This window comes from Suricata suricatta, chromosome 5, assembly GCF_006229205.1.
Source record: "Suricata suricatta isolate VVHF042 chromosome 5, meerkat_22Aug2017_6uvM2_HiC, whole genome shotgun sequence".
Taxonomy (NCBI): domain Eukaryota; kingdom Metazoa; phylum Chordata; class Mammalia; order Carnivora; family Herpestidae; genus Suricata; species Suricata suricatta.
Genome location: NC_043704.1, coordinates 82,370,064 through 82,387,153, shown reverse-complemented (window position 1 = coordinate 82,387,153; position 17,090 = coordinate 82,370,064). Strand labels below are relative to the sequence as shown.

The following is a 17,090-nucleotide window of genomic DNA, read 5'->3' as shown; positions in this document are numbered from 1 at the left end:
CCCCGTGAGCCTCCTGCCCAGGACCCTCCACCTGCCCCCTCAGTGAGCCTCCTGCCTAGTACCCTCAGAAGAAAGCAGTAGTTGACAATATGGCAGTGACTGGCAGGAATGTAGGGGAAATGTCCACTTCATTTGCAATGCCCTTCTGCCAAAGACAACCAGAAACATATGTGCAAACAAGTTGGCTGTACTGCTCATTGCACCAAGGGAGAACACAAATCATAGGTAACCATGGGGTGTCTCAGGAAGAGAGTATTAGAAGAACCTGTTATAGGATTTGGTCTTCACCCTTTGGGTGATTTAGGGAGAGCATAAAGAAGGAAGGATTTGTCCAAAATTGAATGCTGTCAGAAATCAGGGGTATGACTGCATAAAAAGGAATGGTCATTCATTTAGCAAGAGGGGAAATATTTGGTATTTTGTGGTTTTACTACATAGTTATCTTGTTTTTGTATGTGAGTAGACAAAATTATGAAGTAGCCTTGTTTTGTCTCATTCTGTCATGGTCTGAGGGTAATCATGTCTAAGGTTGGTATTTTGTAAAATTGTTTACAAATGAACAAATGGCCTGTGAGTGTCAGATCACTTCTGCACATGAGAGAGTGCTTCTTATTTCTTTCTCACAATGTTAAGAGTGGGGAGTGGATGATTGTGCAATGTCACACACCAGCATTCTGTTGGCTTACCAAAGTTTCTAACACACCTTTCTATTGCCATATGCATCACTAACTTTATACCTTCTCTAAGTGGCAAAAATGCACATAATTATATTGCCTTTTTATAGCATATAAAATAAGAAGAGAGGATGAAATGGATGAAGGGGATCAAAAGGCAAAAACTTCCACTTATAAAGTAAATAAGTCATGTACAGCATGGTCACTACTTGAAATACTTGGAAGTTGCTAAGAGAGTAGATCTTAAAAGTTTTCATCACAGGAAAAAAATTTGTAACTATGTTTGGTGACATGTTTTATTTTACTATATTTTTAAAAGTTTATTTAAAACTCGTTCAGCTGACTTCAGCTCAGGTCATGATCTCACAGTTTGTGAGTTCAAGCCCTACGTTGGGCTCTGTGCTGACAGCTCAGAGCCTGGAGCCTGCTTCTGATTCTGTGTCTCCCTCTCTCTCTGACCCTCCCCCGCTCATGCTCTGTGTCTCTCTCAAAAATAAATAAATGCTAAAAATTTTTTTAAAAAAGAAATAATTCTCATAAATGTTATGGAACCATGTACTCAATAAATGTTAGCTATTATTACAAAACAAAAATGAAGAAGCAAAAATACGTAAACTCAAAATTATGTTTAGTAATCAGTGTTTGAGGTTAAAAATGATCTAGGAGTGCCTGGATGGCTCAGTCGGTTAAGAGTCTGACTTCAGCTCAGGTCATGATCTCATGGTTCATGGGTTCGAGCCCCACATCTGGCTCATGCTGACAGCTAGCTCAGAGCCTGAAGCCTGTCTACGGATTCTGTGTCTCCCTCTCTCTCTGACTTTCTCCTGCTCATGCTGTCTCTTTCTCTTACAAAAATAAATAATAAAAAAAATTTTTAAAAAGGAATGATCTAAACATTCAATACATACCCATTAACTCAATTTAGTGTCAATCCAAATCTTTAGATTACCCAACTTCCTTACAAATCCTCTTAAAGCTGACATACTAAAAAACACAGTTACTATTGAAATTCAATTTCAATGAATAAAATAATAAAATAATCACTGTCAGAATAATGAATCAATTTGGCTAAACACAAATCTATATTTTTCATAACCTTAAAAATTAAGCAGAAGTAGTGCTATCTATTTGATGAGTAAATCTGCATACATTTAGGAAGAACTTTTCTAAGTATAAAAACATAAATCTATATTATACTTAACATTGATAAATCAAAGGAAACACTGCTCTTTTTAATTTTTTAATTTTTATTTTTCTTTTAATTTTTTTCAGTCTATTTACTTTTGAGAGAGAGAGAGAGAGAGGGAATGAGGAGAGGGGCAGAGAGAGAGAGGGAGACACAGAATCTGAAGCAGGCTCCAGGCTCTGAGCTGTCAGCACAGACCTGATGCGGGGCTTGAACCCATGAACCATGAGATCATGACCTGAGTTGAAATCGAACGCTTAAACAACTGAGCCACCCAGGCGCCCCTCTTTTTAATTTTTTTAAAGTTTATTTATTTTGAGAGAGAAAGAGATAGAGAATGAGCAGGGGAGGGGCAGGAAAAGAGGAAAGAGAGAATCCCAAGCATGTTCCACACTGTCAGCACAGGAGCCCAACATGAAGCTCAAACCTACAAACGATGAGGTCATGACCTTACCCGAAACCAAGAGTCAGACACTTAACCAACTGAGCCACCCAGGCACCCTATATTGCTTCTTTTATTAAGCCAAAGTTACTAAACCAGTCTCATTTGCCAAAAAATTACCTAAATGATGTGAACTTAAAGTCCTATTGTCAGAATTTCTTTAAGAATACTCTTTAAGTCTAGCACATTGAAAGCATTACCAGTTCAACTTCCTGATTTTTTGAAATGAGGAATATTCAGTTTATAAAGGTGCTTCTGTATTTCTAGAAGCCAATCAGAATAGAGATCCTTAAAGAGCTCTTATAATCAATTTAGTAATGCCATCTGAGGATAGAAAATATTTCATTTTCACACAATGAGAGGTAAAAACCTTCTGAACCACAGACATAACAACAGACAAGCACAAACAGAACTTTGAGTTTAAATTTTAGTATATGTGCTGCTGAAGCGAGCACTTTGAGTTTAAATTTTAAAATTTCGTCCATTGGTCAAGAGTAGACACAAAATTACAAAATTCTATGGTCCATATAAAATGTCTGTTCTATCCACAGCAGATATAAATTCTTCATTGATTTGAACACACAAATAGGCAAACACACAAATAGAAAAGATTAACAAACCAGTATCTAACATTTTTTATCCAATGGGGACAAGATATCTATAAACCATTAATCCACTTATAGAAGGCATCAAATGGTGAGATCATAAGCCAATTTTCAAATTGGGAATAATTTACCAGCTAAAACAAATTGAAAACAAAATTAAAATTTGGAAAAACAGAAAGTCACAAAAGTCCTATTGCCTCTTTAGATTTACCTCTGGAGGCCAAGAAAAGATGTGCCCAGGTTTCTGCCACCCGTGAGATTGATGATGTTTCCTGGTGCTATAAGGTGAATCCCCCGGGCATCTTGGTGGAACTTCCAAAACTGTTAAAAGATAATTTCAGGAAAAAGCAAAATCAGTAATTTCATATAGATATAAAAATGAACATGTGCTAAGATTTTTATCTTCCTTATATGAGGGAGCCAAGCAGATGTTATAACCAGTTCAAAGGAAAAACCAAAAGGACACAAATTTATATGGAATAAAGGAATGGTGAGATTAATTTTAAGTAGAGACAAAATTAATTTTTCCATAAGGAGGAAGGAAGTTAATTGCATTTCTACCAGACAGGACAAAATTCACCTATCTTTCAGCAATCTACAGCTTTCAAGAGTGGTAAAATAGCTGAAAGACAAGAAACACAGCTAGAATCAGAGAGCCCAGAAGGGTGTGCTACATGTGGTGTATAATTTTCCATTAAAACACAAAACTGTTTCTACAGCTAATCTTTATTGCTTACTTTGTGCCAGGAATTGTGCTAAATGCTTTATAAGCTTATCTCATTTAATCATCACACTAACTTGGAGAAGTGGGTACTATTAAGAATATTTTGTATTTGCTCTGGCAGCATATATATTAAAATTGGAGGAATGCCTGGGTGGCTCAGTTGGTTAAGCATATGACTTCAGCTCAGGTCATGATCTCACACTTCGTGAGTTTGAGTCCCATGTCAGGCTCTGTGCTGACAGCTCAGACCCTACAGCCTACTTTGGATTCTGTGTCTCCCTCTGGCTCTGCCCCTCCACCACTAAGTCTCTGTCCCTCTCTCAAAAATGAATAAGCATTAAAATTTTTTTTAAAAAACTGGAATGATACAGAGAAGATTAGCATGGCCCCTGAGCAGGAATATTTTGCAGACACCTGCAAATATTTTGGGGGACACCTAGATGCCTCACTTACTTACATGTCCAATCTTGATTTCAGCTCAGGTCTTGATCTCAAGGTCTTGAGTTCAAGCCCCGCATTGGGCTCCATGCTGGGCGTGAAGCCTACTTAAAAAAAATAAGAGAATATTTTGCAGATTATGAAACAGGCTAGAAGGTTTAAGGAAAGACCTTGTAGCTTTTAATTGCTTATATCTCTTAGACTAAGAGCCACTAAAAAAACCCACTTTGTTGAGGTATTTTATATACCATAAAATTAGCCTATTTCAAGGGCACAATTCAGTGATTGTTAGTAACTTCACCATAGTATAACCATTGCTATAAATCAGTTTTAGAACATTTTCATCCAATAAAATGCCTTACATCCATTTACAGCTAATCCATGTTCCACACCCAGACCCAGAAAACCAATCTACTTTATCTATGTATAGGTTTGCCTTTCCTGAGCATTTCATATAAATGGAATGATACAGTATATAGTCTGTTGTGTTTGACTTCTTGCACTTAACACAGTGTTTTTGAGGTTCATTCATGATGTAGCATGTGCCCCCCGGTGTACTGCCTTTGACTCTGAATAGTATTTCATCATATGGATATATCACATTTATCTATCCATACATGAGTTGATGGACATTTAGGTTGTTTCCAAATTTTGGCTAGTATGAATAATCTTGCTATGAACATCCATATGCAAGTTTTTCTGTGGATATGCTTTATTCTCTCTTGGGCAACTGCCTAGGAGTGGAATTGCTAGGTAGTCTAATAATTTTATCTTTAACTTTTTGAGGAAATTTTAAACTGTTTTTCAAAATGGTTTTACCATTTTACATTGTCACTCTGTGTAAAGTTCCCAGCTTCTTCACGTCCTCATGCACATTGGTTATATGCCTTATTTATTATAACCATTCTAGAGGATATAAAATGGTATCTCATTGTGGTCTTAATTTGCATTTCTCTGATAACTCCAGATGTTGAGCATCATTTTTATTTTTTTTTAGTTTACTTATTTATTTTGAAAGAGGAAGAAACTGTGAGTCAGGGAGAAGCAGAGAGAGAGAATCCCAAGCAGGCCCTACACTGACAATGGAGCCTGACCCAGGGCTCAAACCTACAAACCCTGAGATCATGACCTGAGACAAAGTCAGATGCTTAACTGACTGAGCCACTCAGGTGCCCCTTATGCACTTATTAGTCAGAAGTCCTATTAAAAGAGTGTGATTTTCTTAAGGTACTGGCCATGCTTGCGCATGCTCCTGCTGGTTCTTTTGCTCTTACCCTAACCCCCCACTGTGAGATACTTACAGCATCCACTTAATGTTGGAATCACACACACACACACACACACACACACACACACACACACATACACATTACAGTAAACACATGAAAACTTACTCCTATCTCACATATTTTTTTACACAAGAATGAAATCCTTGATCTAATCCCCTTGGTCAAATATGCTACTGGAATTCAGAACTTCTCAGATTACAGAATGAGGATACATTGCATATACCACATATTACATAATGCTTCCACAGGGGCTTGGGACAGCATTTATAATCAAACACATCTCTATTTCCGTAGGGAAAAAAGTGTATGAATATTCACACTAAGAGGAATAAATATAGATCATAAACAGTTTCATGTTAATTCAGGTTATGTTGTGCTGCCAAATCAGTTCACCCCAAACCAACCCAAAAACATTTTATTTTCAGAATTTTCTGGATTCTAGAATTGTGTGTAAACACTTGGGGGCCTACTTATAACAATGTAAGAGTTGAACAGGCTACCTGATAATGTTTAGGTTATTTAACATTTAACTAAACATTTATTAATTTTGATTTTTCAACTTCCTTTTTATATTTTAGGGCCAATAACTTTTCCCCCAATCTCAACCATTTAATAGACTGCTAGGAGTCTCTTGGACTCTGTGCACTGTGCTTTACAGACAAAATACTACTGTGGAAGAGGAGGAACTCAGAAACAAGAACACAAACAGAAGAGTAACATGAACTCATAAGAACAGTGAAGGAAGACAATGGCCAGAATAAGTGAGTGCTTGAGAATAACGCCGAAATGAGGAAGAACATCTACTCGGTACCTATGAAATGTCCGGCACTGCACTAACTTTTCTCAAATGCCATCTCTTTAAATCACCATCCAAAACCTATAAAGGGGATATTATTATTCCCATTTTGGAAATGAGATCAAATACTCAGAAGTTAAGCTTTTCCCAGAATGAAATAGCATGTGATGGAGACAGGATTTGAATCTATGTCTTCCAATTCCAAGGCCAATACTCTTCCCATTATAATGTCCTGATATATTTAGAATAGCATACAAAGAAAAAGAGTTATCCTGGGGGAGGAAATTTTTGTCTGTTCCATTAGGTAGGATAACTGAGCTAATTGGAGATAAGCATAAATGACCAAAAGAATTGAATACAAACAAATAGAAGGAAAGAGGAGGGGTACCTGGGTGGCTCAGTATGTTGAGGATCCAACTCTTAATTTTAGCTGTGGGACTGAGCCCCAAGTTGGGCTCTGTGCTGATGGTGTGGAACCTGCTTAGGATTCTCTCTCTCCCTCTCCCTTTCTGCCCTTCCCCTCCTCAAGCTCTCTCTCTCTGTCTCTCATTCTCTCAAAATAATTAAATAAACATTTTTTTAAAAATTTAAGACACAGAGGTGTCTGGGTGGCTCCGTCAGGTAAGCCTCCAACCTTGGCGCAGGTCATGATCTCATAGGTTGTGGGTTCAAGCCCCACATTGGGCTCTGTGCTGACATCTCAGAGCCTGGAGTCTGCTTCGGATTCTGTGTCTCCCTCTCTCTCTGCTCCTCCCCTGCTCTTGCTCTGTCTCTGTCTCTCAAAAATAAATAAATATTTGAAACAATTTTTTAATTAAAAAAATTTAAGACAGATTTTTTTTATAGTTTATTTTTGAGACAGAGAGAGACAAAGGATAGGTGGGAGAGGGGCAGAGAGAGAGAGAGGCACAGAATCTGAAATAGGCTCCAGACTCTAAGCTGTCGGCACAAAACCTGACACAGGACTCAAACCCACGAACCATGAAATCATGACCTGAGCCGAAGTCAGACTGTGCCACCCAGGCACCCCAAGACACAAATTCTCATCTTTTTTTTTCCCAAATGAGATTTTTATCATTTGTTTTCTGACATCATAGCAAGTAGACTGCAGACTGCCATATCTCTGAGCTGGCCATCCACTACTCCCTCCATCTCAGAGTACAAAATGTAGCCAAAAACTTGAGGCCAGGAGTCATATGCAAGGAATTAAAACATCAACCCTCTGTCACATATTAGTATTGAGTCTGAATTTACACCATGCATATGATGTAAGATTCTAAAAATTCAAAACACACACACACACACACACACACACACACACACACACACACACACACACTGACTAGACCTGGTTAAAATCCAAAGGCTATGGCTTTGGATTATGGCTCCCTATCCCTTTGTAGGGAAATTTTGCAACCCAAGCACATGAAATTCCCACTGAAATAACTTCCTACTGAAGATGAGTTTACAATCAAAAGAGTTAACAAATTATGTGAGGAAACAAACCTCATGAGACAAAGCAAAATTGTTAGCATACCAAGAACTAGATGTAATAAAACAATCTGAAAGAAAATGTAAAATAAATATGTTCTGTCAAAAGAAATTCAGAGACCCCTAGTTGATGTGAATATTATATTAAGCAAGGAAAAAAACTGAACAAACCACCACAGTGGTTAAGAAACACAACTCTGGGGGCGCCCGCCTGGGTGGCTCAGTCGATTAAGCATCCAGCTGGCTCTGGCTCAGGTCATGATCTCACGGTTCGTGGGTTTGAGCCCCGTGTCGGGCTCTGTGCTCACAGCTAGCTCAGAGCCTGGAGCCTGCTTCAGATTCTGTATCCCCCTCTGTCTCTGACCCTCCCCTGCTCGTGCTGCCTCTCTCTCTGTCTCTCAAGAATAAATAAAAAATATTAAAAGAAAGAAAGAAAGAAACTCAACTTTCAGCAGCTACAGCTCAGTTTATAAAGCACAGATGCAGAAGAGCTTTTTCGATTGTGGATCGGTTGCTAGAAACTTATATTCTTTTTCATTGCAAGCTTACTTTGCAGCTGATTAGCCAGGAAGCTTTTTTTTTTTAATGTTTTATTTATTTTTGATACAGAGAGAGACAGAACATGAGAGGGGGAGGGGCAGAGAGAGAAGGAGACACAGAACCAGAAGCAGGCTCCAGGCTCTGAGCTAGCTGTCAGCACAGAGCCTGACGCGGGGCTCAAACCCACAAACGTGAGATCTGACCTGAGCCGAAGTCGGAGGCTTAGCCGACTGAGGCACCCAGGTGCCCCACTTTTCTTTTAAGTAAGCTCTATGCCCAATGTGGGGCTTGAACTAACTACCCCAAGATCAAGAGTTCCATGCGCCACCAACTGAGCCAGCTAGGCATCCCATGGATAAGAGGTAAGGTCATGCTGACATGAGGAAATCTTAACTTTTGTTTAAGGTCAGAATAAGCATTTGGGGAAATCAAGACAATTTTGGTTTTGGTTGCATGATTATGAGTGTTTGGTCTAGGAATATATTCAAACGGTGGTCTCCATTTTGGTTTTAGCAGTTCCAAATAATAAAAGATGAAAGATATATTGGAAACCACAATGAAGAATAGTGTAAGAGAAAAGAAAGAAATAAAGAAAGGGAGGGAGGGATGGAGAAGGAGGAGGGAAGGAAGGAAGGAAAGAAAGAATGAATGAATGAAAGAAAGACAAGAGGAAGGAAGGGGGAGAGAGAACAGAAGAAAGGAAGAAGGAGGGAAGGAGAGAGAGAAAAGCACCAAATAGATTGGTTTTTATGAACCAGATACAACTTATAGAAACAAAAAACATATCACTGAAATTGAAAATTCAGTGGAAAATTAGAGGATAGTTTAATGATTTTTTTTTATAGTTTATTTATTTTGAGATAGAGACAGAGCACAAATGGGGTAGCAGCAGAGAGAGAAGGACACACAGAATCTGAAACAGGCTCCAGGCTCTGAGCTGTCAGCATAGAACCTGATGCAGGGCTTAAATCCACCAATCGGGAGATCATGACCTGAGCCGAAGTCGGCGCTTAACCGACTAAGCCACCCAGGTGCCCCGAGGAGAGTTTAAATACAAGAGAGAAAGGGCACCTGGTGTCTCACTCGGCTAAAGCGTCCGACTTCAGCTTAGGTCATGATCTCGCAGTTCGTGACTATAAGCCCAGCACCAGGCTCTATGCTGACAGCTCAGAACCTAGGGTCTGCTTCAGATTCTGGGTCCCCTTCTCTCTCTGCCTCTCCCCTGCTCATGCTCTGTCTCTTTCTCTCTCTCAAAAATAAATAAACATTAAAAAAATAAAAATAAAAAATAAATACAGTAGAGAAGAAAATCCATTACCTGAAAAGCAGATGCAAAAGAATTATGAGGCACATAGATAAAGGGGTGCAAAATATGAAAAAGGGATATGTTAAGCAGAATAATGGTCCTCCAAGGATGTCCATTTCCCAATCTATGGCACCTGTGAACATGTTACACTGAAAAGGGGGCATTAGGTTTCAGATGGAATTAAATTGGCTAACTGGCCGACTCTGAGGTAGGGAGAGTATCCTGGATTATCCAGCTGGGCCCACTGTACTCACAGGGGTTCTTAAAAGTGAAAGAGGAGAAAAGAGGATGAGAAGCAGATAAGGCAGTGTGAGAAAGACTTGCCAATGTTGCTGGCTTTGCAGATTGAAAAATGGGACCATGAACAACGAAATGTAGGCAGCCTCTAAAAACTGGAAAAGACAATGAATTTTCTTGTAGACCCTCCAGAAGGGGTGCAGCCCTGGAAAAACATTGATTTTAGCCCAGTGAGACTCATTTCAGACTTCTGGCCTACAGAACTGTAAAATAACAAATCTGTGTTTCTTAAAATTTTTTTAATGTTTTATTTATTTTTGAGAGAGAGAAAGAATGCAAGCAAGGGATGGGCAGAGAGCAGGGGAAACAAAATCTGAAGTAGGCTCTGGGCTCTGGGCGGTCAGTATAGAGCCTGACATGGGGCTTGAACTCACACACCATAAGACCGTGACCTGAGCCAAAGTCGGATGCTAAACCAACTGAGCCACCCTGTAATCAGTGTTTTTTTTTAAAGCCAACTAAATTTATGATTTATTACAACAGCAGTAGGAAACTAATATGAGAGGCTAAAGAAGGAAATGATCCAACATAAGTCTAATAAGAGAAAAGGTAGAGGAAATATAATATTTTTTAAATGGCTGAGAATTTTCCAGAATTGAAGAGATGACTCTTCAGATTGAGAGATCACAAGAAGGTGTTAGAGTGATACATATCAACTAATCCACAACCATACACATTGGAGTGAAATATATAAGAAAGTCTTAAGAGCAAATGGAACTTCCAGCCTGGGCAAGAACAAGACAACCAGAACTGTCTTTCCAGGAAGGTAACAAATGTCAGTGGTCAACCAATGCTATCAGTATTCAAAATTAGACTCTAGGTGTGACCTGTGCTCCTTTAATCTGGGATTCCTGGGTATTGGTACACTCCTGGAATTTAGACAAAGAAGATGGAAGGAAGCTGGTTCCACAAAGAGAGATTCCCATTACTCCTTGTTCTTGGTCTTCTCCTTCAAGGTAAGAAAGGGGCAACCACAGGAAAAGAAGCAGAGACTCTAGTTGAACACCTAGAAAATACTTGCAAATTTCCAACTCCCAGAGATTATCTAAAATGAGTATTGCTACTTCATAATTTTGTTACAATAGTGCCTGAATAGACTTTCCTTCTCTAGAAGACAGAAAAAATCCTTCTAGGGGCACCTGGGTGGCTCAGTCAGTTAATGACTCTTGATTTTTGGCTCAGATCATGATCTCAAGGTTCATGAGTTTGAGCCCTGCATTGGGCTCTGTGCTGTCAGTCCAGAAGCTGCTCAAGATTCTCTCTCTCCCTCTCTCTCCCTCTCTCTCCCTCCCTCTCTCTCTTTGTCTCTCAAAAATAAACTTTAAAAAATATCCTTCCAGTGATATGCCACACAGGAACTATTTTTCTTCCCATGAACCATCCCTAATTGTCTTCTCTTCCATTTACCCATCTTTTGATACACAGGTATAATTCTTTGTCTCTGCAGCTATGAATCCCACTCCATTGTAGCAAAGTGCTCACTTTTAGCCATAACTTCCCCATCCACCTATAGGATCCAAGTGCTCTAGGTTATATAAGATGCCAGAGGGTAGCAAATGGAGAGTGAAAATCGAGTGTGCTTCTCTTTCAGGAAGTTAACATGGGATAGTGGAAAGAACATGGGATTTGGAGACAGACAGACTTGGGTTTGAATCTTGGTCCCTCACTTTGCACCTTATACAACCTTGGGCAAATTGCTTGACTTCTCTGAGTTCCAGTTTCCTCATCTGTAAAATAGGACATACCTCACAGAATTGTGAGGATTCAATGAGAGAAAGTGAGTAGCATAGTGCCTGCCTGGCATATGATAGGTATCAGTAAATGTCGTTTCTCCCCTGTAGGTTGTCATATAACTTCTGGAAAAGGGAGCAGAGGGGGAGCTGAACCAGAGGCAGCTTTAGAGGCCAATACAATGAAGAGGAACAAACTGTCCTAGTATTCTCAGTAGAGAACATTAGAGATGCTCCTCTGGTCACTCACTGGCCATAATTGACAAATGAATATTCATTGCTCATAGAATGATTCAAGGCTTTGTCTGGAGAGCACTGTGACTTTGGGAATGGGTAAGGCTTGATGTCCTTGGCATAAAACCATCTCTCTCATTCCAAGCTGTTGTTCCTCTAACAAATTTCTACAATGAGAGAGGGTAGAAAAAGAGGGGAAGGCAACACCTCAAAACCTCAAACTGGAAAACTGATAGGGGGTTGAGCAGCAAAATAGGGAGAAAGAAGTTTGGGGCAGTGAAGGTGAAATAGATGTGTTCCCTTTGGGGCCCTGGGAATGGACTCCTATCTGATGGCTATCACTGTCCCAGGGGCAGTTGGCATATATATTTGGGCATGTTTTGCATGGAAACAGAAACACTAAAAGGGCAGCCAGAGCCCTAACTCAGGTTACCACATTAGCTTCCATCATTTGCCTTCCAGCCCAAACCATCCTCCCTGGCCTTGGAGGCAAGCACCCAGCATCTGGTGATCCTCCCTCCCCAGTCTCCATCTCATCATTGGGGTTATATACTACAGAAACAGCAAACAAACCAGGGTTCAGAGCAAATCCAGTTTCTGCCTCTTCTATATTTGACTTTAGGGTTTTAATTCCTCTTACTGCATTTCAGTTGACTCATTTATTACATAAGGATAAAAATAATTTCTATCTGATAAGGGCTTGGGAGGATTAAGTGAGGGAATTCCTCTGAAGGGCTTAGAAGATACCCGGCACACAGTCAATGTTCCATAAATGTTAGCTACCATTATTATCATGGACTACCCCCACAATCATGTCACAGGGCCCTCTCACATAGTCAACAGGAGAGTCCTCTCCCTCTCCTCACACATTCTATGTCCACTACAGGAAGAGGCAGTACCTTCGTCGTCAACTGCTCAGGGTTTGGCCAGCATGGAGTGGATCCCACTGTTCTGGATTCAGTGTTTGAGAGGAAGGCCTTCCGTCCAGTTACCAACTTCAGCGTCCCCACCCTAGTCAACATCTCCTTTACTATGTCTGCCATCCTAGATGTGGTGAGTGCTAGCCCCTTTAGCCCTTAATTTTTTCCCAACCTGGCAAAGCAACCCCAAAAGCCCATGTCCACATTGCACCTTCCTCCATTACTGCTAAATGTCATTTGCCCAGTGGGGATCTCAAAGAAGCTCTGTCTGGTTCAACATGATGAGGTGTAACAGCACATGGAAGAGAATCTCTTTTCTTTCTCACCCAGTGATTCTCTCCCCTGACTACGTACCACTGTTCAGGCTCCACTCCCAGAGGTTGATTGGATGGAACCCAGACTTCAGTTTTAAAATTCCTCAAGTGATTCTAAGATACAGACAGGGTTGAGAAGCACTACTCTAATCCAGCCCTGCTGTGGACTCTCCCCACCGTGCACGAATACATCTGTTTTAATTAAGGTTTCATCCTTGACCTACATGTTGACCTTGATCACGGAACCACTTTTACATACCTGGGGGGATTGGTAAACAAAAATGGGAAGTGGGAGGGGTACCTGCGTGGCTCATTTGGTTAGGCAGTGGACTCTTGATTTTAGCTCCAGGTCATGATTTCACAGTTTGTGGATTCAAGGCCTATGTCTGGTTCTGCACTATCAGTGCAGAGCCTGCTTGGAATTCTCCCTCTCTCTCTCTCTCTCTCTCTCTCTCTCTCTGCCCACACCCCCACCCCCACCTGCTCACAGGCATGCACTCTCTTTCTCTCTCTCAAAAATAAATAAATAAACTTAAAAAAATGGGGAGTGGGAGGAATGGACAAACTTCTTACCCACATCATACTAGAAACAGGAAATTCTTTTGGCAGGATGAACAGCTACAACTCTTGTCATCATTCCTGTGGCTGGAAATGGTATGGCCAATACTCTTTATTCTCTCCCTTCATTTATAGTCAGAAAGGAATTTAAACAAAGATATAATTATGACCTTTATGTACCTAACAACATATCTCTGAAACACATGAGGGAGAAATAGAAAAATCTCAATCATGGTGAGAGGCTTCAATATACTGCTTTCAAAAATCAAGTAGAAAAAGAATAAAAACATTGTGATTTTTAACAGCACAATTAAGAAACTTGATTTAATAAACATCAAACTTTGTACCAATGAACATTCATAATCTTTTCTGATACAAATGGAGTATGTTCCCACACTGACCATATTTTTGGCCACAAAGAAGATCTCAATAAACTAAAAAAAAAAAACAAACCCAGAAATTATCTAGACCACAATCTTCAATCACAATACAAGAAAATTAAACTAACTGGAAAAAGACAGCCCTCCCCCAGAAAGCTTTACTTCTTGGGAATTTAAAGTTAAACTTCCCCCCAAAATTAAACTTCTAAATATTTTGGGCTAAAGAAAAAATAAAACAAATAGAAGTTACAAAATAATTAGAAACAAAGATCCCTACGCATCTATGAATATAGCCAAAGTGTAACTAAGTGGAAAATTTGTATCTTAAGTATATTAATTAGAAAACAAGAGGGAAAAAATAAAAGTAAATCAATTAAGTTTCTAATTTGAAAACCTTGGTTGAAGAGAAGGAGAGAGGAGGGGAATAACATTAATGATCATCTACTCTTGCTCTCAAAATGCTGTTCCCAGATGGGCAGCACACAATCTTGGGTCCCACCCAGTGTGACCAACCATGCCAGCATATCCAAGATGGAGGAGTTCTCAGAACATGGAATTTTCAATGCTAAAACCAGCAAAATGCTGAGCAAATCAAGATGAGTTAGTCACCCCACCTACTGAATCAGATCTACAGGTGTTTTATATGCAAAGCAAGACTTGAGAAGCACTGATCTAGTACAAAGTTTTATTTAATGTGCGTAGAGCCTTCCTTCTGTTCTGCCTGTGGTTTCACAAACTGCAGCTTCTGTTGAAAGTCCCCTGAGACTAGACAAGCCCACCCAGAATTGGATAATCCTTGAAAACGGTTCCCAGAGAAGTTTGCTTGGAAAAGAGGTTTTGGAAAGATCATCCCAAAGACAAAATGGGTGGTGCCTGGCACCTTCCAACGAGAGGAAGACCATGAAGCCTCTTGGCTTCAAAGAACTTAAGGATTTGTTCAAGATCCCCTTGCAATAAAGACTGGTGAAAGGGGTCTGGGAGCTAGTTGAAGCCATGCTACATACTAATACATAATACTATGAACAACATTACAGTTTCCAAATCCACTGATATCCCTTATTTCATTTGATACCTACTAATCCCTGTATTTTTCACTAAGGAAATTCTAGCTCTGAGAGGCTAAGTTACTGATCTTTCAGCTCTGAATCTCATTCCTACTGAAGAAAGGATAGTATTTCTCTGATCACCAGTAACTTCCCACAAAATGGGAAAGGAGAGGAATCAAAATTTATGAAGAAATGAACACAGAGAGCTTCAAGTCTATTTGTAATTCTTATTTCATAAAAAAAAGTCAAAGTAAGTTTATCAAAATACTAACTCCACAAAGTTGAGCAATAGAAACATGTTTATTATTTCATATACTTTTTTATGTGCTTGAAAGATTTCGTAACTTTTTTTAAAAGAAAAATCAAAGGACAGAAAAAAATAGCCTCGATTTCTATCAGGCTCTCTCCCCTTTCCTGCACCTGGGCTCTAGGTCTGTGATAACCCATTTATCAGATGGAACCCAGAGGAGTGTGAGGGCATCATGAAGATCAGTGTGGCGACCAAGAATCTATGGCTCCCAGACATTTTCATCGTTGAGTTGTACGTATTAAGGGCTGGGAATAGCTCAAGGGAAGTCCCATTTTCTGAAATGAGTAGAATTTATAATATGCCATTGGAGACACTAAAAGTGGTATTAAATGGATGAGAAATGACTGGAAAGGTAAAAAGAAAAACAAAGCACCTGCATCCCATCTCATCTTTCTTACAGCATGAATGTGAATAAGACCCCAAAAGGCCTCACTGCATATGTGAATAATGAAGGTCACATCAGATATTAGAAACCCATGAAGGTGACCAGCATCTGTAACCTGGACATCTTCTACTTCCCTTTTGACCAGCAGAACTGCACACTCACCTTTAGTTCATTTCTTTACACGGGTAAATTGCAGTGGGGGCTCAGGGATATGGGTGAATGAGAGCAACCAATTAAACAACAGAAAATAAAATATAAGGAAATTATGAATAAATGGTGACTAAGGTGTATGGGTAGAGAAAAGATTAGGGTTCTATGGATGTTTAAATATTTTCCATAAAGGGAAAAGCCAAGCCTATCTTGTTGATTGCCATTCCTAGCTCTTGCAAACTTTCTGCCATAATGATAGGTACTTAAAAATACAGGTTGAATGAAAGAATAAAAAAGAGAATGTAGTTGAATCAACAGGAAATTGTATCTTTGGGAAATGATCTGGATCTCCCTTTCACTGGAGAATATGCTGCTGGGCATGGAGAAAGAAGTGTGAGAAATAGCAGATACATCCCAGGATATCGATCAAACCCATGGAGAGTGGGAGCTCCTGGGCATCAACAAGGCCACCCTGAAGATGTCCCTGGGCACCAGCCCATATGATTAGATCATGTTCAACGTGAGTTCAGAGGCTCTTGATTTTTCCCTTCTTTCTTGCTTCTATCCTTACCTAGAATCTCCACCAAGTAGGTATCTCTCAAGTTTCCGGGTTTCTTAGTTTTACTTCTGCCAGACCCAAACTTTCCCTCTTGGATGCCCAGAGACATTCTTTTTCCTAAAGCTCTGGCCTAACTTGCCCCTGGCAGTTTCTATACCTATTTATGAAGCTACATTCTACAAAGCTCCAGATCTCAGGGTGGTATCAGATCAACAAGGAAGGCAGAGACACAAACAATCATTACTATTCCTGGCAGCTTCCAAATACCTCAACCCTTTCTTCCCTTTCTTTCCTCTCCCAAGGTGGCCATCAGGCACAAGCCCAGACTCTACATCACAAACCTCTGGTGCCCAGTGTCTTTCTGGTTGCCAGCAGAAAGTGGAAATCGTGCCCCATTCAAGATAACGCTTCTGCTGGGCTACAATGTTTTCCTGCTCATGATGAATGACTTACTCCCCACCAGTGGCACCCCCCTCATCAGTATGGCATCACCAGCCTTGGGGACTTTCAGTGCTAAAACTGGCATAGTCCTGGATGACAAGGCCAGTTGGTCACCCTACCTGCTTCCTCTCTTTTATACCACAGCCCTCCTCCTCCTCAAGCACACATGTCCCTTGGGGGAGGCTGGATAAAGAGCAGGCCAAGTATAGTGTCATTCTGTTCCTACAATCCCTGCTTCATCAAGATTCCAGACTCTGCTGTTTAAGCTCATCCAT

The 17,090-nt window shown here is 40.1% G+C and overlaps 1 protein-coding gene, 1 long non-coding RNA gene and 1 pseudogene across 2 annotated transcripts in view; 2 read left to right on the top strand and 1 right to left on the bottom strand.

Moving 5' to 3' along the window:
• Positions 1–4,130, bottom strand: part of LOC115291957 — a 9,616-nt gene extending 5,486 nt beyond the window's left edge. The window contains exons 1-2 of the long non-coding RNA XR_003908738.1: positions 4,089–4,130; positions 3,119–3,228 (exon numbers count right to left, since the gene is read on the bottom strand). This is a non-coding gene — a long non-coding RNA (uncharacterized LOC115291957). The remainder of the gene's footprint in view (positions 1–3,118; positions 3,229–4,088) is intronic.
• On the top strand, positions 3,960–4,058 carry LOC115293056 (annotated as a pseudogene).
• Positions 4,131–10,677: 6,547 nt separating the features above from the next.
• LOC115291191 (5-hydroxytryptamine receptor 3E-like) lies at positions 10,678–17,006 on the top strand. The gene is given in 7 exon segments (XM_029938737.1): positions 10,678–10,744; positions 12,639–12,805; positions 13,596–13,640; positions 15,402–15,511; positions 15,681–15,850; positions 16,175–16,335; positions 16,677–17,006. Coding segments are annotated over 7 exon segments (1,050 nt in total).
• Positions 17,007–17,090: the final 84 nt, after the last annotated feature.